The sequence below is a fragment of the Danio rerio genome, chromosome 6, assembly GCF_052040795.2.
Source record: "Danio rerio strain M-AB ecotype USA chromosome 6, GRCz13ab, whole genome shotgun sequence".
Classification (NCBI taxonomy): domain Eukaryota; kingdom Metazoa; phylum Chordata; class Actinopteri; order Cypriniformes; family Danionidae; genus Danio; species Danio rerio.
The window spans coordinates 9,705,497-9,727,423 of NC_141026.1; the positions used below are offsets into that span (position 1 = coordinate 9,705,497).

The 21,927-nt window shown below is 39.9% G+C and overlaps 3 protein-coding genes across 31 annotated transcripts in view; 1 reads left to right on the forward strand and 2 right to left on the reverse strand.

Annotated features, from left to right (window-relative positions):
- LOC147843368 (uncharacterized) overlaps nucleotides 1–21,927 on the forward strand; it is a 413,390-nt gene that overhangs the window by 140,413 nt on the left and 251,050 nt on the right. The window lies entirely within an intron of this gene.
- Nucleotides 1–21,927, reverse strand: part of tmeff2b (transmembrane protein with EGF-like and two follistatin-like domains 2b) — a 127,928-nt gene that overhangs the window by 81,928 nt on the left and 24,073 nt on the right. The window lies entirely within an intron of this gene.
- On the reverse strand, nucleotides 12,630–19,992 carry LOC110439863 (uncharacterized). Of its 13 annotated transcripts, none has more exons than XR_015493278.1 (13): nucleotides 19,939–19,992; nucleotides 19,588–19,680; nucleotides 18,290–18,322; nucleotides 18,022–18,106; nucleotides 17,702–17,842; nucleotides 17,458–17,523; nucleotides 17,179–17,315; nucleotides 16,988–17,081; nucleotides 16,758–16,857; nucleotides 16,395–16,648; nucleotides 16,087–16,239; nucleotides 15,574–15,701; nucleotides 12,630–15,475 (listed from the first exon to the last, which is right to left on the reverse strand). XR_015493278.1 is itself a non-coding variant. In XM_087256801.1 (13 exons), exons 5-13 carry the CDS (start codon nucleotides 17,708–17,710, stop codon nucleotides 15,158–15,160), a joined length of 1,293 nt encoding a protein of 430 aa, XP_087112927.1. In that variant the 5' UTR covers nucleotides 17,711–17,842; nucleotides 18,022–18,106; nucleotides 18,290–18,322; nucleotides 19,588–19,680; nucleotides 19,939–19,992; the 3' UTR covers nucleotides 12,630–15,157. The 13 variants fall into 13 exon arrangements, 7 of the variants coding, with proteins under 7 accessions (XP_087112927.1, XP_087112923.1, XP_087112928.1 ...); XR_015493274.1 differs by having other exon boundaries at nucleotides 17,458–17,606; XR_015493275.1 differs by having other exon boundaries at nucleotides 17,458–17,606; nucleotides 19,577–19,680.

Consider the following 21,927-nt stretch of genomic DNA (forward strand, 5'->3'; position numbering starts at 1 on the left):
AGACTTGCAGAATGTGGCCAGGATGACACTGAAGGTGAACAGAGAGCTGACTGATTGCATTAAAGGAAAGCTCCACTTTAATTTGAAAATATGTTCATTTTACAAGTAACCTAAAGTTAAAGTTTATTATTTCTTAATCCATTCAGCCGATTTCTGGGTCTGGCGAGAACACTTTTAGCTTAGCTTAACATAAATCACTGAATCAGATAAGACCATTAGCCTCTCACTCAAAATGACCAAAGATTTCCCTATAAAAAGCTTGAGTTTTTTTTGAGTTTCAGAAATTGAAAAGTTGTTATTTTATAGGTCAGTATGGCTAGGAACTACACTCATCGGCCACTTTATTAGGTAGACCTTACTAGTACCAAGTTGGGCTCCCTTTTGCCTTCAGAACTGCCCTAATCCTTAATCAGGTACTGGAAATATTCCTCAGAGATTTTGACATGATGTAGGCTGCACATTCATGATGTGAATCTCTCGTTTCACCACATCCCAAAGGTGCTCTATTGGATTGAGACTGGTGACTGTGGAGGCCATTTGAGTACAGTGAACTCATTGTCATGTTCAAGAAACCAGTCTGAGATGATTTGAAGATGACATGGTGCATTATCCTGCTGGAAGTAGCCATCAGAAGATGGGTACACTGTGGTCATAAAGGGATGGACATGGTCAGCAACAATACTCAGGTCGGCTGTGGCTTTGACACGATGCTCAATTTGTACTAACGGACCCAAAGTGTGTCAAGAAAATACCCCTCGCACTATTACACCACCACCAGCAGCCTGAACTGTAGACAAGGCAGGTTGGATCCATGCTTTCATGTTGTTGTTGCCCAATTCTGACCCTACCATTCGAATGTCACAGCAAAATTCGAGACTCATCAGTCCAGGCAACGTTTTTCCAATCTTCTATTGTCCAATTTTGTTGAGCCTGTGTGAAGGTCATCAGTTCACCACTCTTCACTGATGTTTACCGAGTGCAAACACACAAGCGAATCGCTGATGAATCGACTGATCTTCATGGCTTTAAAGTGCTCCAGTGTCTGAGTATCTGTGTTTGCACTTGAAAAGAGAGGTAAACTGATGACCTTCACGGCCAATCACAGTCATTTCTGTTGAGCACTGGTGAGTACTATGGCAAATCAGCGGTATTTAGGAAAGCGCACGGCAGCGCTTAAATGTTAGTGGGAAATGGATGTTTTTAAAACTCCAGTACCAGGACAACACTATTACAGACAACACGAGAGTGTGCTACAGAGGACTGCATTGTTTTATTGCTCACCAGCTAAATTGGCTAAAGCAGGGAAGCGTCCCCATGGTGTTTACCTGGTGCCGTGAACTAAAGCTTAGGGGGAAACTTAAGCAGATTACTCTTTAAGAGATTGTGATTTAGTTTGATGTCTAATATGCTTTTAATTGCTTAAATTAAACTAAACTGAATAATATTAAAGTGCTGTTTAAACCATATCTGCACTTTGAAATTGTGGAAACAGCTGGAGGTTTGTAATCCACGGGATGTTGTTGCAATGTTTACAGTTCTGATCCTATACTTCCGGATTTCTTCCCACCTCAGCCTCACTTTCGTTTTTTAAAATGGTGGTCTTGTGAAATAAGCATATTGGGGAAAAATATACTGTAGGGCTAATTCTGACTTCAACTGTATAAAATATAAAAAACACAGTGAAATAATGCTTTTTATAATTTCTCAGAATAAACAAATGTAAGCCCCCCAGACGATTGCATCATTCGCATGATTAGAAAGAAGTAACACTCCTAAACCTCCTCAAACATGAGTGCACTTCCACATATGACTATTTAGTTCAATGCCTTGAGCCAAAATTGACTCAAAGGCTTCTCCCTGCAAACACAAAGAGGAACAGGATGATCCAGGATGAATATTTCATAAGCTCCACCATCTGCAAGTCAAAGAACAGGATGGGCTGAACATCCACGTCACACTGTATAATGTTACAACATGAAACCGCATTGACGGCTGTAAAAAAAAAAGTGCACTTAAACGTATTGATTCGTATACTTGAAATCCATAAAGTATGTTTTTTGAGAAATTAATTTCAGGAAATATCATGCATATGAATTGGAAGAATATATTAGTGCACTGTAAGGGAATGCATTTTCATGAATATTTGATTTCAGTCGACATAAAAAGAAACTTTGTAAACACTGTAAAACATATTGGGTAGTTTGAAGTCATATTTGTGTGAAATAAGTCACTGGGTTACATTTTTAAATAAAACGTAGCCCAGTGGTTGTCTTATTCCACCCAGAATTGGCTTGTATACTTTATTGGCAGATAAAATATGCTTTTCTGTGAATAAATGAGCTGTTTAGGTACACACTGATATATTGTCAGCCATAAAGAAAATGTAATTTATTAAATGTATAATTGAGTTTCATAATTTGAATATTTCTATTTCAAATAAATGTTATTTGCATTTTATAAATCAACCAAATGTCTTAAAAACCTAGATTTCCACAAAAATATTAAGAAGCAAAACACATATATATTTTTAGATTTCAAAATTAAATCCATTTTGTAATGATGCTGACAATTCAGCTTTGCATAACAGGAATCAATTATTATTTTTGAAATATTCAATTTGAAAACAGATATAAATTGTGTAAATATCTTAAATAATTATTGCAATATCTACAGGTATATACACAAATTGTATGTTACAGTTTAAAATTACCAGAACCCCCCCCATGTGACGTCGATGCGGGATTAGTACAATGTTTTTCTGTGTAATAGCAGTTTGCAACAATGCCACCGGGGGCACAAAGTGGCGGTATTCGAACGGACAGAAATATACAGTAGCTGTAAATACCCTGCTACTTATAAACAAAGATGAAGTAAGGAAACAAAGCATTATACTTCCTTAATAAATCATTAAAAAGCGTTATTATCATTAATAAGTGCAATGAGGATTCATTTTTGAAATTAAAACTAGAGTACAAAAATGAAATTACAAATAAAATTAAATAAACAAACAAATTAATGAAGCAGTGTTTTAGAATAAGTATGAGATGTACAGTGTTTGTTATTTTAAAGTTATTAAGATCATGATTTTCTCACGATTTAGTAGATGAAAAATAAAGGTTAATATGAGTAGGCTTGTCACGATCACCAGCGATCTAAACACTATAGATGAATACATTTTTTTTCCCCTCACTTTGAGAATCAAATCATGTTTCCCACGCGGCTCCCAAACGATCACTCAGTTCAACAAGCTGAACGTTAGTTACATCTTTATAACCTGTTATTCACAGCCAATGCAGGTTCTGTTTACTAAAGTAGACAACATTAGCGGGCAGGCGCGCGTGCTCTCATTAGTAAACAAACAGTGCATCAGACATCAATACATTTAGAGAGAAATCATATTTTTGGGTGAATTATATGTTATAAATACAGTATGTGACACCATTTGGAGGTGTTTACATTGCTGAGCAACATATATATATATATATATATATATATATATATATATATATATATATATATATATATATATATATATATATATATATATAATTTGAGGACTTGTGCAGTCGCCTTATGCTTCTCTCCTGACCTTGAAAATATAATTGGCTGAATTGTAGAAAAGCAAATTTAAGATTAAACTACACTGTCCAGCAGTTCATCCTCGAATCTCTTGTTTGTCATGTGGGGCATGCAGGAAATGTTCCTGAATGAAAGTGCCAAACTGCAGTTTAAGGCGACAAATTAATAATTTGGCAAATAATTCGGTTTCTGATGACCATGTAAAACTCAGTCACTGTCTTTTTCCCCTGCGTCTGTGTATTTGATTTGCTTCTGTGAAAATCAGCACGTGCCCAAACGAAAACTCCCATTTTTATGCAAACTCTTTCCCTCCCTTGACACTCCTAAACAGAGCTGGACACACCCACTTTCCTGTCTTTTTCCAAACTAGAGGTGTGAAAACACCCTGCTGAGACAAGGTGGTTTCGTGACCCTTTAAGATCGTGTGGGTCGAATTGAAATCGCGATTATTAATTTTCTGTATTATGTCCATGGCAACGCGCAAATACAATGTTTACATTTTGTTTATGTTCTGTTTTAGTTTTTCGAATATCTACATATTGAAATATTAAATCTGATTTAAACACTATAAATTAATTAAATTATATTATGGAACTAAATTAAAAAGAAAAATAGAAATGTAAAACAAGCAAATCTTGCTAATAAAGCCAATAATGTCAATGATAACTAAAATAGTCAAATTTATTGTAAAATAACACTGATTTGTCATCAAATAAATGAAAGACTTCTTTCTAAATCGTTAACAATAACCTTTATGAACAAAGTTTATATTTAAGCAATTTAATTCAACAAATGTTGCATCTACTTTACTTACAAGTCACAAATTCTCAGCACTTTTACAAACTCATGCCAAGCCAAAGGCATTAAAAGAAAAGTCAATATTTATGAATGCAGAAAGTTTGTCTGGGAATTTGTGCAAAAAATTTGGGATGGATTTTATATGTCGATAAATATATGGCAAACTGACCTGTGCTCAAACGAGTGAGCGGAGGAGAGAGAAATTAAGAAATAAGAGGGCAGAGAGTGAGTTCAGATCCGAGATGGCCGTATGATTTCTCTGGCTGAGATGAGACATGCATCAAATTTAAATATTGCCGGATCAGTTGTGTCTGACTGCGCAGCCCATCATACTCAGATTGCTTTGTGTGTGTATGAGAGAGAGAGAGATGTGGCACAGACTGATACAGCGCTGCTGAAACAAGACAAGCAGGCCGAGTCTCAGGATAAGTAAGTCTGTGTGGAATAATAATGAACCAAGTAGAAGAGGAAGACAATACTGCAAACGCAAACACAATAGAGATTTTCAGAGTAGAAGTTGTGACACTCCAGCGCTCGAGTCACTTCCATTTCTATTCGTCTTTCGGTGGATTCACATCATAAATCAGCTCGCAGAATATGGGATTTAAGATGAATTAAGATCACTAAATTAACCAGGGCTGCACAATATATCAAAATTTTGAATGTTTTTTTGCAATTAATATGTGATTTTAATACAAGAGTATCATGTGTGGCTGTCATTAGCACACCTTCTGAAAGACTGCTCAGACAGCTCATCATCAGGCAATAGTTGAAGTCAGAATGATTAGATTACCTGAATTCTTATTCAAGTCAAATCAAGTCGAGCTTTATTGTCAATCCACTACATGTGTGGACATACAGAGGATTGAAATGTCGTGTCTCGCAAGACAACGGTGCTACATTGTCACGTTCAAAATAAATGTTCGGGTGGATCCAATGGCGAGTGAACAAAGTAATTTATTAAACACAGTCAAACTCAAAAAAGGCAGGATGTAACAAAAGAGTGAGGTGCTAAGGCTAGGGGAACAGGACAGGAATCGAACAGGAAATCAGGCTCTAGCAGAAGCTCCTCACGGTCCTGAGCACAGACAGAGAGACACACATGAGCACACGTAACGAACTGACAATGAACATTAAACACGTAGCACTTAAATAGTCACGATGATGTAATTCAGCTGGCGAAAAATCAATCCAGCGGAGTGACGTAAGGCCACGTGACCAAAACAACACACGTGGGCCACAAAAGCAAAACAAACCCACATGATCACACAGACATTCCGGAAGAGCGCACAAACCTGCAACCGTGACATTACCCCTCTCTCAAGAGCACCTCCTGGTGCTCCCAGAAGCGCTTACCTGGCGATTGTAATCATCGATAAGAGAGTGATCCAATATGTCCTTTGCAGGGACCCAACTCCTCTCCTCCGCACCATAACCTTCCCAGTCCACCAAGTACTGAAATCCTCGCCCCCTCCGTCTTGAGTCCAGAATGCGCTTAACCGAATAAACGGTCTCCCCATCTACGAGACGCGGCGGGGGGGGAACCGGAGTGGGCGGATTAATCGCCGTATGAAAAACGGGCTTTAATTTGGAAACATGGAACACGGGATGAATTCTCCTGTACGCTGGAGGAAGTTTGAGGCGGACTGCCACCGGACTAATGATCTTGATGACAGTGAATGGGCCAATAAATTTGGGTGCAAGTTTATTACATACGGAACGCAAGGGAATATTCTTAGTTGAAAGCCACACTTTTTGACCGACGACGTAAACGGGAGGCTTCGACCGGTGGCGATCGGCTTTAGCCTTAGTGCGCGCACCCACTTGGAGGAGGGTCTGCCTGGCCCTGTTCCAAGTGCGTCGGCACCTCTGGACAAAGGCGTGGGCGGAGGGGACCGCGACTTCGGATTCCAGACTGGGAAAAGCTGGTGGCTGGTAACCTAAACTACACTGAAACGGAGAAAGGCCCGTAGCCGACACTGGTAATGAATTGTGTGCGTACTCCACCCATGGGAGCTGCTGACTCCAAGAGGAGGGATTCTGGGAAACCAAACAACGTAACATTCGCTCGAGATCTTGGTTTGCCCTCTCAGTTTGTCCGTTACTCTGAGGATGAAACCCAGAAGAAAGACTTACAGTCGCTCCCAATAAATGACAAAATTCTCTCCAAAATTTAGAGACAAACTGGGGCCCCCTGTCAGAAACCACGTCCGTCGGGAGGCCATGAATGCGAAAGACGTGATTAATGACAGCATCCGCTGTCTCTCTGGCTGAGGGTAATTTGGGCAGAGGAATAAAATGAGCTGCCTTCGAGAACCGGTCCACAACGGTCAAAACAACCGTATTGCCACCAGACGGCGGGAGCCCGGTGACGAAATCTAGCGAAATGTGCGACCAGGGTCTCGAAGGCACTGACAGCGGCTGAAGGAGTCCAGCGGGAGGGCGATTAGAAGTCTTAGAAACAGCACAAACAGAACAGGCCAAAACAAACTCGCGTATGTCCCGTGCCATAGCTGGCCACCAGAATCGCTGTTTAACTAAAAATAATGTACGACTCACCCCCGGATGACAAGCCACTTTGGAGGAATGTCCCCACCGAATGACGTCAGACCGAATCTCCTCCGGCACAAACAAACAACTGGGTGGGCATCCGGCCGGGGGCGTTACCCCATCCAGGGCTGTGCGGACCCTGCTCTCGATCTCCCATGTCACAGCAGAAATACAAATCCTCTGGGGAACGATGGGCTCAAGAGACGTATTGCGCTCGGAAAAATCAAAAAGACGGGATAACGCGTCGGGTTTGATGTTTTTGGAACCCGGCCGATAAGAGATGGTAAAATCGAAACGACCGAAAAATAATGCCCACCGAGCCTGCCTGGAGCTGAGTCGTTTGGCGGACCTGATGTATTCAAGGTTCTTATGATCGGTCCAAACGATAAAGGGAACCCCCGAACCCTCCAACCAATGACGCCACTCCTCCAAAGCGAGTTTGACAGCCAACAACTCCCTATTACCAATGTCGTAATTACGTTCTGCGGGAGATAATCGGTGAGAGAAAAACGCGCACGGATGAATTCTGTCATCCGAGGCGGCGCGCTGGGACAGGATAGCGCCCACCCCCACCTCTGACGCGTCAACCTCCACCACAAACTGCCGGGAGGGATCAGGTGTCACTAAAATAGGAGCTGAAACAAAGCGGCTCTTCAGATTGGAGAATGCAGCCTGTGCTGCGATCGACCACCTGAAGGGAGTTTTGGAGGAGGTTAAGGACGTCAGAGGGGCGGCGAGCTGGCTGAAATTGCGAATAAAACGCCGGTAAAAATTAGCGAAGCCCAGAAATCTCTGCAGGGCCTTACGAGACTCGGGGATTGGCCAATTCACCACAGCCTGAACTTTCTCTGGATCCATGCGCACCCCCTCGACTGACACAATGTGTCCTAGAAAGGGAACAGACTGTGCATGGAACACGCATTTCTCCGCCTTGACAAAAAGCCCATTCTCTAGCAGCCGCTGAAGCACTCGCCTGACGTGCTGCACATGTTCCTGGAGAGAACGAGAAAAAATCAGAATGTCATCCAGGTAGACATAAATAAACTGATCTATCATATCTCGCAACACGTCATTTACGAGTGCTTGGAAAACCGCAGGAGCATTAGAAAGCCCAAAAGGAAGAACACAATATTCAAAATGCCCCCTGGGGGTCAAAAACGCGGTTTTCCACTCATGACCCTGCTTCATGCGAACCAAATGATATGCGTTGCGGAGATCTAATTTCGTGAAAAACGAAGCCCCCTGCAGACGCTCGAACGCTGAAGACATCAGCGGCAAAGGATATGTATTCTTCACCGTGATGCTGTTCAGCCCTCGATAGTCAATGCAGGGTCTAAGGGACCCATCCTTCTTTTTCACGAAAAAGAACCCCGCCCCCGCCGGTGAAGAAGAGGGCCGTATGATCTTGGCCGCTAGAGAATCAGAAATATATTTCTCCATGGCCTCCCTCTCAGGAATAGAAAGAGAGTATAACTTGCCTTTAGGCGGAGACGTACCTGGCAATAAATCTATTGCACAGTCATAGGGACGGTGAGGAGGCAGTGAAGCAGCTCGAGACTTACTGAACACTCTCTTCAGGTCGAGGTACTCACTGGGCACGTTTGACAGGTCCATGCGCTCCTCCTGAAACACAGAACAAGAAACAGCAGAACGAGCAGACGAAAGACAAGACTGATGACAGTTCTCACTCCACGAAAGTATGGCATTAAGACCCCAGTTAATGTGAGGCTTATGAAGAATTAACCAAGGATGACCTAAAACCACTGGTGTGTTAGAACAGTCTGTTAAAAAAAATGAAATGTGTTCAACATGATTTCCAGACGTGATCAGCTTTATGGGTTTGGTGGAGTGAGTGATAGTGGGAAGGGAAAGTCCGCTGAGTGCGCGTACTGCAATGGGTTGTGACAGTGCAATAACCGGAAGTTTAAAACTGAAAGCGAAACCAGAGTCAATGAAGTTTCCCTCCGCCCCGGAATCGACGAGCGCCTGTGTGTCTTGAGTTCCGGAACCCCATGATAAGGAGACGGGCAGTATAGTGGCAGACGTAGAGGATTTGTCCAAATTAATTTCACCCATCAGTAACCTCTTACCTACTGATGGGTGTTGACTTTTACGGGACAGGAAGCCACCCGATGCCCCGCCCCACCGCAGTAGAGACAGAGTCCCTCCGTTCTTCGCCGGCGCTTCTCCTCTACGGACAAGCGGGATCTGCCCAACTGCATGGGTTCCGGGTCAACGCTCCCAACTTCCGGTGCCATCGGCGAGACCGGCGAGTCAGGGACAGGATCCGGAAACCTGTTTTGCCGCATGCGACTCTCACGGCGAAGCAGTCTGGAGTCCACCCGGATGGCCAAATCCACTAGCTCGTCGAGGGTCTTGGGAAGATCTAGGGAGTAGATCTCGTCCTGAAGACGATCCGAAAGGCCATGAAGGAACATGTCCCATTGAGCCTCCGCGTTCCAGCCGGATTCAGCAGCCAAAGTGCGGAACTCAATGGAATAGTCCGCCACGCTCCGATTCCCCTGGCGGAGCTCAGCGAGGACTCGAGCGGCCTCTCTCCCAGAGGCGGCCCGATCAAAGACCTTTTTTAGTTCCTTTGAGAACAGGTCGAACGAAGAACAACAGGGTAATTTCTTCTCCCATGCTGTGGTTCCCCATTGAGCCGCCCTTCCTGAAAGGAGAGTGATGACGAACGCCACCTTGGCCTGCTCTGAGGAAAACAAAGATGGCTGCAGGGAGAAGTACAGGGAGCATTTGGCTAAGAAGGACCGGCATAAGTGAGGCTCCCCAGCATAGCAGGTCGGCGGAGGAAGGCGAGGCTCAACTGAGCGACCAACGCCCAAGTTAGCACTGGCAGTCACCGGCGCAGGTATCACCTCCGGAGCTGGTGCAGGCTCCCCTTGTGTTGTTCCGGAAATCAGCTGTTGGACCTGCGTAGTGAGTAACGACACCTGACCAACCAAGGCCTGGATAGCCTGTGCAGTCGTGGCTAAAGCCTCGTCCTGGCGATCGATCCTGGCGTTGCTAGCAGTAAGGAACTCCGATATCTGAGAAGTACTCGCTGGATCCATGGTAAAGGTCAGTTCGTTTTGTCACGTTCAAAATAAATGTTCGGGTGGATCCAATGGCGAGTGAACAAAGTAATTTATTAAACACAGTCAAACTCAAAAAAGGCAGGATGTAACAAAAGAGTGAGGTGCTAAGGCTAGGGGAACAGGACAGGAATCGAACAGGAAATCAGGCTCTAGCAGAAGCTCCTCACGGTCCTGAGCACAGACAGAGAGACACACATGAGCACACGTAACGAACTGACAATGAACATTAAACACGTAGCACTTAAATAGTCACGATGATGTAATTCAGCTGGCGAAAAATCAATCCAGCGGAGTGACGTAAGGCCACGTGACCAAAACAACACACGTGGGCCACAAAAGCAAAACAAACCCACATGATCACACAGACATTCCGGAAGAGCGCACAAACCTGCAACCGTGACATACATAAATCAATCATAAATATATACAACACTGTACATAAAAGCTATGTAAAAAAAAAAAGATGCATAACTAACATATACTATAAGATAACTATACTCAAAAGACAGACTATACAAGTACTTTTAGATGAGACTGAACAATGTTGTACAGGATATTGTGCAAGAGAGGTTTTAAAGGTTGGATTATTGGGCAGAAGAGTTATTTAAGGTTGAAGAAAGCAGTGCAAGGTGACTGTGCTACATTTATAGTAAACATCGCTTTCCTTATTGAGTCCTTGTAAGATAGAGTTTAAATAAAGTGAAGAGTGCTTCTACAGGGTTTTTACAGGTGGTTTGTCAAGCCCACTCACCTGTATGAAGCACAACTTGAAATGCACAATGTTTCCAACCTTATCCTTAAAATGTTGACCTTAAAAAAAAAAAAATAATAATATATATATATATATATATATATATATATATATATATATATATATATATATATATATATATATATATATATATTATTGTTATTATTAAAATTAGTTTTTATTCTAGCCTAACTAAGACAAATAAAACTTTCTACTGTTAGTTAGAACAGCAGGGGACACTCGATCTGTGGTCTGTGTGGGTCCTAATGCCCCAGTATATTGATGTTGACACTATAGGTTTTCAATCACGTGCGGAATTCAGATGGAGGGCAGGTAGTAAAAAACTGAATGGGAGACAGAGGAAATTTATACCATATTTCAAAGAAGATATAAATAGAAAAAAAGCACGTATGAATCTTATATCATGAAGAGGGCCGAGTTTACTACTGAACTCAAATATATTTGTCTGTCATTGAGGCGGTAAACACTGTACTATAAAATATTATAGGTACTGTAGTGTTTGGAAGCATACTATAGATAGTTACTTGAATTAAACTGTCTAAGTAATTTTATTGTTGCTGTGGTACAACACAACTGAAGTTATAAACAAATTATTCAATAGGCTTCAGTTTTCTATGCTATAATCAACCCAAGCTCATTCTGAAAACATAGTCCAACGGATGTTTCTGGAGACAGCGGAATACGTCCCGGGAGGTACGTACGGCCGCGTTTATTTTTTTCAAGCGAACGCTGCGGGGCGGTGTGACGCTGTTCCCTTTCGTGCTTGCCGGCTGGCCGGCCGGCCGGCCGCTTACCTCCTTGTGGAGGGCTTTCCCGCTGCAACACGTTTGTCCACTCAGCTCACCGTGTACGTCGGCAGGCTCGAGATGCAGAGAGGAGTTGACCACGGCGACCGGTTTCGAGTCGGGGGAAGAGCGGTTCCAGCAATCAGGTAAGACAAAAACAGAATCCCAAAAATTAAGTGAACGAGTTTCGTAACAGGGTGAGAATGCGGTGAAATCCGAAAACGCGGTAGAACAAAAAAAAAATCAGGGCTTTTTTTGGACGGCTTTTGTAAACTGTCACTCGGGTTTAGGGAAGCGAGCGGGCGGGCGGGTCGATCGGTAAAATTGGTTGGGTTCAGGGAAGGAGGAGGGCGGGTCGGCCGATTGGCCGGTCGCGCAGTCAATCATCCGGTTAGTCGGACATCGGCCTCTGGTGGCCTCACGCGAGAACAGCGTGGGCGCGAACCGCACTCGCGAGAGGCGTCTGAGATGCAAAAAAGCGCACAACAGCGGCTCTCGCGGATTCGCAAAATAAAAACTGCAGTTGTTCGTACCCGCCTGGACGTATTCCGCGGTTTCCAGAAACGTTAGCGGGACTAGGTTTCCACAATGAGCCCGGGTTGTAATTATACACCATCACAATACAGCAGTTACACTAGTACACAGTAAATTTTGCTGTGTTGAATAAACTCTTAAAGAGTTAAATTTAACACTGCACGTGAGTGTATTTGGTCCCACTCAGAATTGGTGTTAAATTAACACTTTTCATTGTGTTATATTTTCAGAGTAAAATTAACTCAATTTTGAGTTAAAATTTAACACTGGTCAACACTGAAAATTGTTAAGCTGTTTAACTCTGAACAGAAATTAACTCTGTCTGGTGTTCCTTAATTTAACACCAAACAGAAATCAACTCCGGTTAAATGTTAATACATCACTAATAAAGAGTTGATTTACAACCCATATGGTGTTGCTTTAACTGTCATTATTTCACTCTGGTGCAATTTTTTAATGCTACTGAACATACTAAAAAAACATTAAACAACAAATAAAACAGAAAACGAAACTCAATATCAGTTAAAACTTTTATTAAAACATTCAGGCTTACAAAAATACAGTGCAAAAATTTCAAGTCTGCATAAAATGGCAATATGGTACAATATGAAGTACAGAATCAGTTGTACCATATTTTCTTTGAAGATCAAATGGTTTGAAATAACACAGCTCATTAACATTGACAACTGTTAAAACTTTTTCTGGATGCAGTCTGACTGTAAAAGCATAGTAATGCTCATCAAAACATACAGTTTCCATTAGTGTGCCACATAACAGTACATTTTCATTTTTGACAGCTAGAGTCATGATCTTACAAAACACTGGCATCTCATTTGCTACTTCTGTGCAGATAATAAAGTCAGGACGATACTCTGTGCCATGATGTTTGATCCACTTTACAGCATAGACTATTTCAGATATTACCACACCTAATTTTAAAGCAATCTCTGGGCCACCTCTAATTTCCCTGAGTTCCACCATCTTTCCTGGGCCAAGAGTCAGTCTGTACTGGCTAAAAGACTCCCAATACATTGCCATACAACTCTGGTGCTTTTTGGCTAGTGTTTTGGTGATGTTTTTGAAACTTTTTAATTGTGTTTTAAAGAATTTGTGCTTAGCTTCATAACGCATACACCATGTGAGCAAAATTGGACCAATTTTCCTTATACATTGTGGGTAATGTATCATGATGTGATGTTTTGGCAGAAGATTTTTTTGGGGGAATAACATTTTAAATAGCCGATGATGTTCAATTATCAAATGTTTAAGATAAGTGGTCATGCCATCTGTTAAGACAGGTGAAAAGACAATGTTAACAATCTGCAGAAGTAAAAGCAAAAGATGCCAGTGTTTATCATCTTTATGTATTAAATCTCCAAATATTAAAGGCAAATTGCGCAATAAGCACCAAGATTGAATAGCATTTAAACCTAAATCATTGCTTCCATCAAGCAATTTGACTTTTGGAGGACGGTTTCTCTGCTGATTGTAACCATAGTCAAAAGCATGTACTCTACCATCAAGATCATTGGCACTCAGAAAATTATGCTGAATGTACTGCAGAACAAGTTTTACCTCTAGCTGGGCAACTCCTTCTAGAATGTCGTGCATTATATCAACAGCAAAATTGGTGGCTGTGTTGAAATATTTGAGGGAATTTAATAAGCATGCCCTTTTGACACCATACACGTGAGGTAGTGTAGAATCAGACTGTAAAGTTTCACAATGCAGAGCATGCATCTCAGCAGTTCTTAGTTCAACCTCAGGACTATCTTCAGAGAACACTGACTGAAACTGATGCTTCTCAAGCAGACAAAAACGACAACAATATCGAGCCCCAAATGATTCCAGAAAGCCAAACAAGCTGTGCAGACCTAGGTTATCCCCTGTGACTTGAACGATAGTACCCTTGATGCATCTTCCAGACACTGGATTCTTAACTCCCTCAATTTCAAGCACTTTCAGATCATTGACCAGGGGCTCAATTATGGAGTTAAAACCATAGCGCTTAACATCCTGTGCATGAAAGAGGGCACATAAATGAATATTAACCAGTGAGGAGTTAAAAATTGGTGGGAAATTTCTTAATGAAAAATAGATTGCACCCAATTTATGTATACCTTTCTTTGAGCCCAGTGGATTAGCTGTCTCAAAATCATCATAAAATAACTGAATTTGTAAGGCATCTTTTTCTGTAGAAAATAAAGGACTGCTTTTAAAATGTGCTGCATCACTTAAGTCCACATAAATTCCTTCCTTTGAAATGTGTCTGGGTTTAAACAAATGGGTAAGTTGTGGATTTTTAAAAATTGTCTTTAGTGTTTCTAAAATGGGAATATAAGAAAATTTATCAGTCACAACAACTTGATCAAATGTTCCTGTAGTTTTATTTCTTCTGCTGTCAAATCTTGTGCCGAGTACTATTTCACTAGGTTCAACAATTCCCCATTTCGCTGTAAACAGTCGCTGTCGCTTGACTTCCGAATTTAACAAAGTAAATGGATTTTCTAAATTTGTAAAAGATTCCTCTATTTTCCTTTTACTAACAGTGTCCTCAGAAGATAGACAGAGCAAAGCTGCATCCTGGGCTTGACTATGAATCTCAAAAACCACTTCTTCCATAGATGAAACAAAACCATTTATTGCAGACTGACTTAAACCAGCAACTTTCAGTTGTGCAACAGCAGACGCACATATATCTAAAGTGTTCTTATTAGACTTTAACATTACAGATGTTGTGGCCACATCTTCAGCACTGTCACTCTGGTGGAACATTGCAGCACTATTTTCTTCCTCTGTCTCACAGATGCCACTAGGGTCACAACTCTGTTCACATTGTTCAGGATGTTTTATATTCAAATGTTTTCTAAAACCTGAGAAGGTACCAAACTCAGAACCGCATCCTGCCTCTACACATTTAAGTCGAAGGCTCTTTCCAGGTACCAAACCATGAACAAATCTGAAGTGCCTAACAAGCATTTTTGAACCATTTAATTCAGTCTCACAAACAAAACACTTCATGAGTGCACTGGAACTTTAGGCACCTAGTTAAGCAGCCTTGCCCTAACCTCAGCAACACGAGGACTTTCTTTCACTTTCCCAACATCTATGTTGTACACAGTGGTTTGAATGAAAGTGTACATGTTGTGCAGCATGGTGTTGTAAGAGGTGCCAAAAACATAATGTGCCTTAAACAGTTCATCAAAGGCACCAAGAGAAGAGGTGGACTTGCATGGAATGGCATGCTGATCAAGGATGATGAAGAACTGGTGAATTGAATCCTTCTGAGGACCTACAGCCAGGAGATAGGGCTGAGCGCTCGCAGAGATGTCTTGCAGCTGCTCCTCAATGTTTGTTCCACTCTAAAAAAAAGCAAGCAAGTAAAAAAGAAACATCACTAACAAGTTAAATAATAAAAAACTATGACAGAACAATCATTAAATAAAACCAGCAAACAAACCTTCTTGAAGACAACAAGATGATTTTCTGCTTGAGAAGCAGAAACTTTCCCTGGTCTCTTCCGGCCTTGAGCAGATGGTGGAATCAGATGCAACAGTAGTAGTACTGAAGCAAGGTCGCTGTCCCAAACTGTTTAAACAGGTAACAAACAATTGGTTAATATCATAAATGTTAACTTGCAGCAAAACAATGTTGAAAACTAGAAGTTAACTACATAAAAAAGCCAAAAATATATATAAAGTGACTAAAGCTACATTAACAATCTTAGTTTGAATCCAATTATTTGTAAATCTGATAAAACTTTGATCCAAACTACCAACATATAAAAAAATTTATGAATATGATTTGCAATAATACACACACACATATATATGAATGAATTCCAATTGAATATGAACAATTAAAAATTAAACTGACAGTGTGTAACTATGGCTAACTTCATTCATGCTTGGGTTCCTTTAAATATTATAATAACCATGGTATGAAACATTACCTAAACAATCAAAATTCTTACCAATATGAACATCATCTTCAGTGTCATCACGAAGAGATTCTGCTGCTAGCAAAAGTTCCTGTAAATCGCTGGTTGCAGGAAGTCTTTTGCACTGCTGAATGACTTTTTTCTTGAACGCTGTTGTCCACTTCTCTAGCAGCTTGCCTGACACTCCTTCTCCAAACATCAGAACAAAGTCTTGCTCAATCTAATAAGCATAACATTTTAATTATTGTAATGCTTAGGGCAAATCTTTAAACTCATGTCACCATTGACTATTTGTTTTTTATACAACAAACCATTTATCAAATATGATTATAAACACTTACCAAGCCTTTAATGTCCTTGAAACGAGGAAAAATTGTCAATAGATCACTGGACTGCATGGGATCAAGAACCATCTTACGACGATAGTCAAATGTCAGTTTCATTTTCTTCTTGATGGCATCCTCATCAGCAGAATGGTTCATGAATGCAATTGCTTCCTTGCATTCATCCTCACTCAGGACAATCTCTGAAGTAAACTTTGAATGCCTTGCTACAGTTGGTCCACCGGATCCCCGCTCAGCATACGACACTTGACCTAACAAACACCAAAACTATTTTAACTGTTTGTTTATACAAAATAAAAAAAATAATCATCCAAGCACAAAGAAAATTAGATTGCTACATTTCTGAAGTTCATTTTGTACCTTCAAATGATCCTCGTCGTTCTTTAGCCAGGTTTCTCTGAATAGTTTTGATTCTCCATGCCAAATATCCGGTGCCACTCTCACCATCATAGTAATGCTCCTAAAGAGATAAAAATGGGTAAAAAGGGGGACACAGGAGCAAAATATACCATCTGTAGTATAGGTGTGTAAAAAAAAAAAAAAAAACGTGACAACACAAATGTAAAATTTTAAAAAGGTGCAAGACTTACAAAGCCATTTTTGGAATAGGGGTCACTGAGGTAAGGGAACAAAGCCACGATTCCTCTGGCATATTTTTCTTTGACCAGCCTTGGTGGGGACCCTCTGCAAAATAATGATTAATTATAAAAAAATAATAAAATAAATCCACAACTATATCAAGTAGCTATGTGTACACACAAATCAGTACTGTGCAGATTACCCATTTTTTTCGGTCATATCAGCTGCCAGGATATTAACCATTTTTCTCCTCGTTTCATCCTTTAAAGCCTTTGTTCTGTTATACTCATTTATTATACTCTCGCCTCCAGGTTTCTTGACAAGAACAGATTGCACCAGCTTTAAAATAAGAGGGGAAAAGGCAGGTTATAAACAAATTAAACACACACCTAACAAAAAGCAAAAAATGAATTTTTAAATAAAATGTAAATTATATATTTTTTCACTTTAAATCATTTTTATGTAGAAAAAAAAAGTCCACCTTTTTTGCTTCATCATCCAGCTTCATTCGCTTACTGTCAGGGCCTTCTTCAATAATGACTGTATCCTGAGAGTCAAGGGAGTCAAAGGATGAAGACAGAGACTGATCTAAATGCATAGAAGATGATTGTGGAGAGGCTGGTTCCAAATCTGTTTGCATAAACAATATAAGGAGGGGGGGTCAGGAAGTCTCTATGACAAAAACTGTGAAACATTACAGTCAAATAATGTGATAAAATACAAACCTGCACCATGTTTTATGGTGAGAACGCCAACGGAGGGATCTTTGATTAACTCTTCAAAAACATCACCATCCACCTCAGTCCCAGATTCATCCACAACCTTCACGTTCTCAGGTACATTTGGAACCCCAAACTTCAAAAAGGCTAAACAATACATAAATAATATATTGCATAATAATAACAAAATGTGAAAGCTGATCAGTTATATACTGGTAACTCTGAATATCATCTGGAAACATAACACAGCAGCATATACATCAGTATTTAAATTGACCACATACCAAATAAGAAATCTGAATAACAAAAGTGTAATTGTTTCTTACCTGCAGACAAAAAGTCCTCCAGGTTCAGATTGGCTATTTTAACAAACTTTTGTGCATTCCCAAATTTCACCTTTACCAGCATGCTCTGTAGGAAAAGAGAATGTTTCATACAGGTGCCAATGGGGGGGATTTATAAATGACACAAAAATGGCACATAGGTTTATAAATTGTTGCAAGATTTTATAACCATTAACATATATTTATTATTTAAGAATTGGTCATCCCAGTTAGTAAAGTAATTACACAAGTACTTAAAGGTTTTACTCACGATGTGATCTGTAGAGCCTTATATGCACAGAAACTTGGGGGAAAAGAAAACACCAATATGTCAACAATCATTTTTCTGTTATGTCAAAGTATAACACACATTTACCATAGAAAAAAAAAGATTCTAATCCACTTAATTTTGAAATAATGTCTGTGCTGAAGGGTTGTCATGATACTGAATATTGGTACCAATTGGTACTGGAATTAAAAGCATCCATTTCCGCTAATATTTAAGTGTTTTTGAGTAGCCAAAATATTATTAAAATGTAATAAGTTGCTTCCAAACTCATCTACAACTAGCACAAACGTTGCCACATTACACAAAATAGTTATAACTTGGAATGCTATAAGAGTAAATCATCATTTATTGTTTACCTGGTCTTTTGTCTATGATTATCAGCTTCAGCTCTTCAAACGTCAGTGGTTCGTTCACGTCACACAGACCCATATTAATTAAGCTGCCAAAAGGAGCCATGATTTTAGTTTACCTCTTGAGTCTTCTAGTTTTTGAGTCGTTCGTTTATCATGTGGCAGCACGTGAAGAGAGATGAATAAAATCCAAAGACTCGAGAAATAAACGAATCAAAACATTTTCCGGCTCTAAATGCATGACTGGCTTCTGTCTTTCACGCGATGAACGAACGACTCAAAGCACATAGAAGACTCGAAAAGGAACGAATCTTCTGCTCCACCAGCACAATTGTGCGCGTGCGCAATTAAACGAATCACTCCGAAAGGACTCAACGTTTTCGAGTCATACAAAAGATTCATTCAAAATGAACGAATCGTTTATGAACGACCCATCACTACATGTCACCACTGTTTACCGGGCACAAACACAGATGCACGCCACTTGATCGTTTTAAAAGCCGCGAAGATGAGCTGGCGTGTCTATGGGCTGACATTTAAGAGATCCGCTGATGATTCACAGTTTTAAAATGATCCGCTGTCTCTGTATCGGTGTTTGCACTCGGTAAACAGCGGTTAAGTGCGGTGAACTGGTGACCTTCACGGCCAAACGGCGGGGTTTAGGACCGCGCTCAACAGCGAATTTCAGTTAACTGTTACCGAAAAACAGTATCATGACAACACTAACAAGCTGTTAAAATGCAACCTCTTAACAGAGAAACGTTAATTAGGAAGTAATTTGAAATGGACTGAAAATATTTAACCAGCAGTGAGCTCGACAGCCATAAAGACACAGTTAATTTCACACTACATATGTTCATATCATATAACTTTCTCTGTAAGTTACCATCTTAATATGTTGAAACAACAAAATACTGACCAAACAGTTACCTGGAGCATTGCAGAGTTGCTCTTGAAAGCAAAACTTCGAGGCTAAATGTAGTCTAACGTTACCGTCTTCTTCAGAGAGTTCACAGTACAAAACTAAATGGATATAAAAGTAAGATTAGAAATCGCAAAAACAATTTAAGTAAGATCATTGGCATCGTTTAAGCTTTATCTTTAACGTTAAGGTGACCACACTGTGATAAAATCGATGGAATGACACGGTCACAAAGTGACTCATAATCAATGTTTTAACAAACAAAACGCATCAAAGTACAACATATACCGTTGTGTTAGCACATTTACTCATATAAATCGATAAAATGATGTTTTAAGACGTTAAACAAGAGAGCTTACCTATACGCACGAGGGAGCAGAAAATGGCGCCGACAAAACTCCAACACGTTCTCTGCAGGGGGTAGATTGAGGGGCGGAGCTTAACAGAGCAAAGTTAACGACGTAGAATACAACTCTGATCATTTTCACCAACACAAGGGGGTGTCTTTCACTGTTTCTTGTAAAATTAACTCATTTTGAGTAAATGCAGATTAACACAGCTTAATTAACACAGCGGATTTTACTGTGTATAGTGTATATAGTTTATACTAATGTTAGAGTATTTATTAGTGTATCAGTTTACTATACTACATTCTGAGGCATTCATTACCAAAGGGTAGTACACATTATAAACTTTACTATGTGGTTCAAAAACAAGTTTATTATAAATTACTATATTTTTCCCCCCATGCAGATATCTTCCAGACATCACAAAATAACAGATGAAAGCATAAAGCGTGAACGCATAGTCTACATTATTTATTTATTTATTTATTTATTTATTTATTTATTTATTTATTTATGTAAGGCGAAGGGGGGGGGAGCTCCACAATAAGAACAGTCTAGATTTGTCGCAAGAGTTGCATTTATTTTTTTGTTTTGTCGATGAACTTACCATCAACAAACTTTCACTGCTGCTGCGCATCTCGATGTTCACGTTACGGTCGTTTATTCTGCCTAAATGCTAGTAAAGACATAGATTATTGTAAAACAAGACAGAGATTTTATTGCAGCGATTTTATGGCCGGGTGCATTATTTATATTCTCCTGGATTTTGTATAAGTGTGGTGGTGTTTTTATCTGGTTTTTATAAAGCACATTAACACATTTATACACAAAGCCTGTATATAATCTTTGTTGGTGCCATTTAAAAATTGTTTGTACACATGGATGTATTAAAAAAAAGTTCATCACATGCCGCCTTTTTCTCCGTTTTTTTAGCCAGTTTTTTTAACTTTCCGCCTTTATGGACAAAAGCTTTTGGAATTCTATAAAAGCTGTTCAGCATTTCTTATTTTGCCTGATTTAAACAATTATAAACAACATAAAACATAAACATTTTGATGTTCTGATCCCAAGGTCCTAACTCTCTGTGGACATTAAAAGTCCAAGGGTGTCCTTCAAAAAAAGAGTTTAACCCCGGCATTCTGGCCAAATTTGCCCACTGGCCCGTCCATCATGGCCTCCTAACCATCCCCATATCATAATTATAACCTCTCCACCAATCAACTGGAGTGTGGTGTGCTGTCTGGTGCAATATGACTGCTGTTGCGTCATCCAGGTGAATGCTGCACACTGGAGGTGGATTAGGAGATCAACCAACCCAAACCCCCCCCCCCCCCCCCCCCCCCCCCCCCCCATTCAGACATTTCTGACAATTCTGAATTCATACATTTCTGAATGTCCAGAAGAGCGATATATAAATGTAAGGAATTATTATTATTATTTATCATTATTGTTATTATTATTATTAATTTATTTATTTTTATTTATATTTTATTTTAAATTTATTATAATATTTTTACTTTAGGTCAGTATTTACCATGGGGTATTACTAATTTTGGGGGTTGACTGTATATATACACTTGCAAGTTGTAAAAGGTCCATCAGATTATTAACATTCAGTGCATGGCATACTAATTAATTAAGTAAATTACGTAAAAAAAAACATTTTCCGATATAAGCATTTCATGAATATTATTCACAGACATTACACTCTGGCATATGAAAAAGCACTAAACTGATATTATAAAAGTGGCTTCAGTCATCAACATACTGTTTGTAGGTCAATGTACGCAAGCAGAAGACCATCTCTGTCCATTACAGTAAGTTGCGTGTCTTATTTCGCATTGAATATGACTGAAAGTAATGGCTTGTGGTCCAGCGAGTGAGTCAGATGTTAATTTGGTAACCACTCCAACTATTTCAGAGTGTAAGTGAGATGCTTTACAGTTTGCGTGCGTGACTCATTTGTGAGTCATTTAAATTGACTCATTAGCAAAAACTAAC

Bases quoted from the DNA above. Each gene is read 5' to 3' on its own strand.
- LOC110439863 (XM_087256796.1), bottom strand. The intron at 17,316-17,457 runs GTGGACTTTTTT...CTTATTTTAAAG, and splicing joins TGGATGATGAAGCAAAAAAG to CTGGTGCAATCTGTTCTTGT. The intron at 16,649-16,757 runs GTACAAAATGAA...GGTGTTTGTTAG, and splicing joins ACGACGAGGATCATTTGAAG to GTCAAGTGTCGTATGCTGAG.